We start from the raw sequence: 7500 nt of genomic DNA on the forward strand, positions 1-7500 counted from the left end.
TGTACAGATATTGCAATCAGTATTACATGGTTTCCATTACTAATGACAATAAATTATATTATCAATAACGTCCTTCACTGCCATTATTAACAACGAACATTTTCAAGCTGCCTAAATTGCTTCCATTACATATACCGTCATGAATAATATTCTCCATAACCGACATGACTATACTTTTCCCGTCACATCCGTCTAGATTCCTTCTGTGACGCCATCATCCTTAAAGTTTTCATTGTACCCAAAAGCGTGTTTTTATTTCGCATGATGGCATTGCTATTATCATAATATTGTTTAAAACCAACTTGGCTGGAGAGTGCAATACACATCAACTGAAGCAGTGCAAGAGGAATACGTGTGTTTATTTTGTCAGGTAATAAGCCATAAAATTATTCATATTTCGTGGATAAAGCTAAACAACAGGTATATCCTTTTGCGTATTTGGTTATACTGCGCATGTTCTTCTCTTGTTTTATTTTTTTCTCTCTTTTTCGTCTGGTTCTTTGAGATGTTTGATGTTGAAATTGTGTCCTCCTTCTTGCTGTGGTAGCCATTAATAGATAATGTTCTTGATTAAATAACCCAATTGTGAAACCATTAACGTAAATCGATTGCAAATATTACCGCCCTCTCATGCGAAACGTAAGCAATAAATCAAACCCAGCACTTTAATTGTGGCATGAATTACTTGCAGATCCATTAATACCAAGATCTATCTCCTCTCTTCCCCAACCCTCTATCCCCCACCCTAGCCCCCTCCTTTCTCCACATCCACCTGCCTGAGCGTCGGCACTTGAACATGTTTCTCACATGTTTTAAACCTCGTCTTCAAGAACAATTGCGAGTGATGTATGAAAGCCTCCAGTAAAGCTGATGGGTATATTTTGCCTGCTCGGTGCCCTGATGTATCGCGCAAGTTACTCAGCCTTGTCTAACGCCGGGAAATATATATAAGAACCTTAAGTAACAGCAATATTTATCGCTGGCTGGAATGGCGGAAGAGGTGGTATTGTGGGTGGCGCCCACATATTGGTTGCGGTGGGAGTGGGGGTGGTATTAAGGGCGTCTATTCCAAATGTTAGAGAGAGGGAGAGGGAGAAAGGGAGAGAGGGAAAAGGGGAGGGTGGGAGGGAAGGAGGGAGGGAGGGAGGGAGGGAGGGATGAGGCGAGAGAGAGAGAGAGAGAGAGAGAGAGAGAGAGAGAGAGAGAGAGAGAGAGAGAGAGAGAGAGAGAGAGAGAGAGAGAGAAAGAGAAAGAGAAAGAGGTAGAGAAAGAGAAAGAGAAAGAGAGAGAGAGAGAGAGAGAGAGAGAGAGAGAGAGAGAGAGAGAGAGAGAGAGAGAGAGAGAGAGAGAGATGGGGGGGGGGGTGAGAAGGACGGAGAGAAAAAGAGAAAGAAAGAGAAAAAGAGAGTGGGGAGGGGGGGGGGGATGGGAATGGAGAGAGAGAGTGGGAGACATGAAGGGAGAGTTAGGAGTTGATTTATAAATGTGATTCAAGTGGTCAGAGTTGATCAAATTTATATTTATTCGTATGATGATAAAGCTATAGTGTGACTACATAAGTGGTAGTAATGATTCTGTTATCTTTATCGTGAAATACTAATACTACTAACTGAGAAAAAATAGAGGTTTATAATCCGAAAATACGTTATTGTCAACCTTCCCAAAACAGTGTAGGAATGAAGTTAATCAGATTATAACTTTATGGTAGGTCTCCATAATAGGAGTTCTAAAGCCTTCTTTCGTCAACAATAGATCATTCCGAAAGATTGACAGCCTCCAGCAATCCCCCCCTCACCCCAGCCTCCGCCGCCCCCCCCCCCCCCTGTCGCCCTTCCCCATACACGGCAAGACAACACAGCCGTTCACAATATTTGAGAACCTCAACTCTATATTTGTATTAGATTTCTCGTGGGCGTTCTTTGGGACCGCGACTAAATGAAAGAAAAATACAGGAAGTCGGCGAGTTTTCTTTTTTCTTCTTCTTTTTTAAAGAGGATATGGAATTCAATTAGTTAGGTTCACTCTTTAATCGCTTTTTATGTATGTTGTTATTCTCTCGCTTTTTTTCCCATCTATCCTCTCCGAGGGAGCCATTATTATTGCAAGCAAAACGGACTCGGGTAAGATATTAATAATTCATATATGTTTCCTTTTCGGCCAAATGGTTTGTATGGTAGTGCCAAAGGTGCTATGTTCATCATTATCATCTCTTAAACAACAAAGTTCTCATCAAAAATGGTTATGATGAAATTAATAATGACTGTATGGAAAGGAACGCAATCATAATGATAGTTAGAAATTCGTAATTGCTATGAATAATGATTGAGATTGGAGAAAAAAAAATATAAGGGTAATAGCTACACCAGGAATAGAAAAAAAAACTTTTTTATGAGAATAACAATATTATTATAATGAAGTTGATGATATTGGTAATGATAACAACAACAAAATACTGGCAGTAGCAATGATAACAATAAGGATGAAGATATTGCTAATATCAATAATAATGATAATAATTCGGATCATAATGAAGATAATTATTATTATCAAATGCTAAAATTAGATTAATATAACAATTAAACGTCAATAAACCAACAGTCACAGTAGCAAGAATACAAATTACGAAAACAAAAGATATTTATGATGATACAGAAGATAAAGTGTATGTAAATAATGATAGTTGATGATGTAAAGTCTCCTTAGTAAATAATCAAGTAGTTAAACGTTACATATTTTTCCTCTCCCTTTGTTCGTTTTCGCCAACATATTATAGAAGACTCGTTTTGTCGTAATATCGATAAGAACGAGAGCGACACCACCGTAATATTTAGACGTCACTGGAGGGAAGATGATACGCGTCGCTTATAAAAAATGAGAAATATAATGTTCATACTACTAAAGTCTAGGGTAGAGAGAGTAACACTAATAACTATTATGAACACTGGCACAAATTAGCGATGAAAAATGTAAGCCTTACCTCCCCTGGCTCATGCGGAACCATCACTTTCACCAACATCACGACGGGAACAAATTACGTCCCCCCGACTCTCCATCACCCCCCCCACCCCTTTTACCCCTACACCTTAACCCCCTCCCTACCCACTCCTCACCGCAACCACGTGTCTTTGACTGATAGACAATTAAGCTGAAGTACATATTTTCTCGGAGCCAGCTGAGCTCACTTTTGAGAGCTGGCTGGGAGAGCTACTTGGGCCTTATGATTTATTATTATCCTTTTCCTTTTTTTTTTTCTTTTCTTATCTTTTATTTATCAACTAAACGGGATTACTAATGGATTAGATGGTCCTACACGAATACCCGTGTCTGTGGATTGTATACCCGCAGATGCGTGTTTTTTTTTTAGGGGGGGGGGGGATTAATGCAAGATATTCAATTAACTTGACTTCTCGGCATCATCGCCAACTTACTTTATTGCATTTGATCTAAATCTAATAATTAAGTATAAAATCTTGATGAAAACATTTAGCAAAACTGAACACATTTCCACCCGGCAAAATCGAAATAAAAAAATCTACCAACCAATGAAAACACTAAAAGCTAACCAAGCCATCTGAATCAAGGACAGAGTGCTGTTCATGTGCATATTCGTTCGGCAAGGTTGTAAGCGCGCTAATGCGAAAGTAATGTATTGGAATAAATGGCCTCCGTAGAGCAGCCGACTTGAAGTATCGCCCTGTGCCAGTGGTGATGGGTGAAGCCCGTCAGCGGATACGCGGCCATATGCGCGCATTAAATGTAATAACCGAACCATTTACTGTATTACAGCTTTTATGGGTGAGATGATACAGGTATTTCCACACTTGTGATGGGATAGGACAGTTAAAAGGCGTTTTACTCTGAGGTTAGGACGTGGTGATGTTTTTTTCTTTCGTTTTTAATTTGGGTAATTATACTAGAAAGTTTCTTAGCAAGTGCCACATATATCTGTGTCGTTGTACTTATGACTTATCTACATCAGCGTGTGTGGATTACAATGTTTGATTGCGCTTAATCTGCATTTTTTTTCTGAATTGCATTATTCAGCATTATTTCTAACAAGCTTTTTCGTATAAGTCAGTGTGTGATATTAGTAGTTTAACATTTATACTTGAAATGTACCTGCCGTCTGAGGAAGAATTACTATGCTGAAATGAATCGCTTATTAAACTACACTAGGGGAAGAAAAGTGAAGTAAGAGGCAAAAAAGTTGGTTGTATTTGTCTTATATTAATCAGACTTAGTATTGTTAAGTCTTTCTAGGTAAATATTAGTCCGTGAGCAATTTGCACTCGTTCAAAAAATATTTTGAATGGCATGAAGTCGAGTCAAACAGAATCAGCTGATTCTTAATGAGTCCGAATTCTCAGAAAAAAAAATATCGAGATTAAACATTATTCATATTTCATAGATATAATTTCAGATATGACTGTAAACTGTATTCATATAAGAAAATATTTAATATGATTCGGATGCATATTTACACGTTAACTTTTGCGTTCAAGTTACTAATATGCTATATGTTCAATTACTCCGAAGGAATCGAACATTCCTGAGGGACCGAGGCGACGGCAGCGCATGCGCAGTGGCCTCAGTTCCCGTGTGATCAGTGTTGTAAAAAGTAAATATTGGCATTATTGTACATTGTTGATTGATAATTATGAGCAGTGTAAGTTGAGATGGTTTAGAGCAGGGTAGTTATCTTAGATGGAATTTATATTCGAAAAAAGAACGACAAAATTATCAATATTAGGAAGCGAAAATGATTTAGAAACGCAAAGCACAATGTTTTCTTGAGATCAGAGACAACTTCTTAGGAAATGTCATCTATAACGACTTGACAAATATGATACGAAATATGATACGATACAGGTTTTGATAAAATAATACTTGTTTTATCAAACTGAGAATTGGCTTTTGTTATTTATCTAAGTGATTCAAACAACTTATTCTCAAATATGCGAAGGCCAATATAACTAAAGTCAGTTTTATATGTTATGTTTTTTCTTGTTTTCTATTCGTTAGGTATGGTGAACAGAAGTATGCTCATTACTTCTTATTTCAAAACTGTTAGATAACAATATAGTTCTAAAGTGATATATAGGCCTATGCTACGATTTACCTGAAAACGATTGATCCGATAGAAAAAAACAAAAACAAAAAACAAAAAACAAAAACTGATATAGAATGCTGCATTATCAAATGAAGTGATCAGCTTTGGAAAGATGCAGTGAGAGCCACAAAAAACATCCGAAGTCAACGCATGACGTCACTGGCCACGGGGAGATTTCGCAAGGTAATGAGTTGCTTGAGTTGCTTGGTTTAGTATAGAATTGCTGTTTTTATTGGATGTATTTTCATTTATTTTATTTTTCATATATATATATATATTTTGTGTGTGTGTGTGTGCCTGTTTTATCAGTATAATTTCAGATATACATTTGTGTGTGTGTGTGTGTGTGTGTGTGTGTGTGTGTGTGTGTGTGTGTGTGTGTGTGTGTGTGTGTGTGTGTGTGTGTGTGTGTTCGCGCGCATGTGTATGTCTGTGTATGCGTGCGTGCGTGTGAATTTGAATGTTTGAATAATTCTTCACACACACACACGCATGTTAAGTGCTCGTGTGTGTGTATTGACCTCGGAGTGGGATGTAACCTTGCATATGCACATTAAAATGATAATTTTACTTAATAGGTAGCAATTTTATTTTTGGAGTTATTTCGAGCATGGAAATATGATGTGTCACAACAAAGGCTACAGTCCTCATGAGAGCAGTGTTTACACTAGGAAATAACAGGAATACAAGATATTATTTTCAAGTTGCATGCAAAATCTGAAAATTACAGAACATGCTTAAATATTAGCTTTCACGATACCTTGCCATTGCATTTCACGCTCCTAGTGAAGCTGACTGTAAGGAAGTCCAGCAGTAAGAATAGAGAACAAAAGAATATTTTAATATTGATTCCGTACACAGAAATTAAATATATAAGACGCACAATGATTTCCCAAAACTTTTGAGGCAAAGAAAAAAATATACAAACGAATAAATTGGCTATTCAAATTACCATACAATACCGACAATTGACAAAATACGAAACTTCTCTGCAACGCAACTTGTCAATGTAACAAGGTTGGGCTGTCTCCCTTTATGTCTGCCAACACTAATGCTACCTAAACTTTATTATGTTAATATGTTCAGCGTCTCTTTTTTCCGAAGAACTCCTGGGAGACAAACTATGATAAAGTAGCCTTAAAAAATAAAGAAAAAGAAAAAGATGTCTAATAAAACTTCGAAGCTGGTATTCGTGTTAGCCTCATTATTTTTTTGGGAGAATAGCTTATTTACGCGTTGTCAGTGGGTGTCTGCCGGTTAACTATCGCGGAAGCACATTTCGTAAAACGATGTTCCTCATGTCTGAAGGCCACTGTGTCCCTACCTCCCAGATGTGGTTCTTTGTAGGAGTCCCGTGAAGGCAACTTTTTGTTTGTCTTCTATTTGCATTCTTATGCGATGTGGAAACTTCGTTACATCGGCGTCTTTTCACTCCATATTAGCATATTTCATCGTTTACCTATTGCAGTGAGCTATGACACCCTCGCAGGTTGTACTTGCCAGCGGATAGGAACGTGCTGGAGTACATAGCAATGGGGAAATTAGGTTATGCGTCCTATCGAGGTCTTGTCTTAACGGGATGAGCACAGCGTCGCAAAAACAAACAAAAAGTTGAAGAAGAGTTCCCTCTCGAGAAACTTTGAGGCGGATTTTTGTAGGTAAGTATAAGCTAAGAGTATATATGAGTGGCTCCACCTTCCCTCATTATGTGTTGAGGACCTTATCAGCACCCACAGGATTTAACCTTATTCGTGTAGACTTCATCCTTTCATGCAATACGGACTGGTTGCTTATATAAAGATGTAGCCACTCGTTTGTTCTACTTAAGTATTGATTGCTTTCGATCATATTAGTTGTTCCACTGTTCGTTTTATCTATTTATTGAGCTTAATCTATGCATTTCCATGGCCATTCTTATGTTTGATCACAGTAACTAGTAACAAATGTAAATAGCAGTTACAAGATGGTTGATGCACTTACTACTGCAGCTAAGCGTAAACAAGTTATGTACATCATGTTACAGGAATAGGCTTATATGATATCAGGTTTTTACGTCTGGAAGTGGGTGATCGCACTCCACGCCCGTAGCTTCAGGGCGGAGAGAGCGATGAACGGGATCCGGATATCGGGAAAAAAATCGTGCCCGACGATCTCACCGCCGTCAACTTGGGTTTCGCTGCGGGTTTGAGGGAGGTACATCAACCATTTTTTTTTTTTTTTCGGTGGGGGGAGGTGTTCATTACAAAGACACAAAAATTTAGCATTAAGGGATATTGTTACTCGTGTAACGCGTGCTTATATAACTACCTTAACAACGGCAAAGGGATATTTATAGGGAATGCGTTTTTTTTTAAGTATGCTTGTAATTATGAATATGAGCATATCCAAGT

The 7500-nt window shown here is 37.9% G+C and overlaps 1 protein-coding gene across 1 annotated transcript in view; it reads left to right on the forward strand.

Annotated features, from left to right (window-relative positions):
- The first annotated feature begins 4576 nt into the window (after positions 1–4576).
- LOC125032155 (nucleolysin TIAR-like) overlaps positions 4577–7500 on the forward strand; it is an 808116-nt gene continuing 805192 nt past the window's right edge. Inside the window, exons 1-2 of the mRNA XM_047623263.1 lie at positions 4577–4666; positions 5023–5293. Coding sequence (XP_047479219.1) covers positions 5261–5293 — 33 coding nt within the window. The 5' untranslated portion in view covers positions 4577–4666; positions 5023–5260. The remainder of the gene's footprint in view (positions 4667–5022; positions 5294–7500) is intronic.

Source organism: Penaeus chinensis, chromosome 1 (genome assembly GCF_019202785.1).
Source record: "Penaeus chinensis breed Huanghai No. 1 chromosome 1, ASM1920278v2, whole genome shotgun sequence".
Taxonomy (NCBI): domain Eukaryota; kingdom Metazoa; phylum Arthropoda; class Malacostraca; order Decapoda; family Penaeidae; genus Penaeus; species Penaeus chinensis.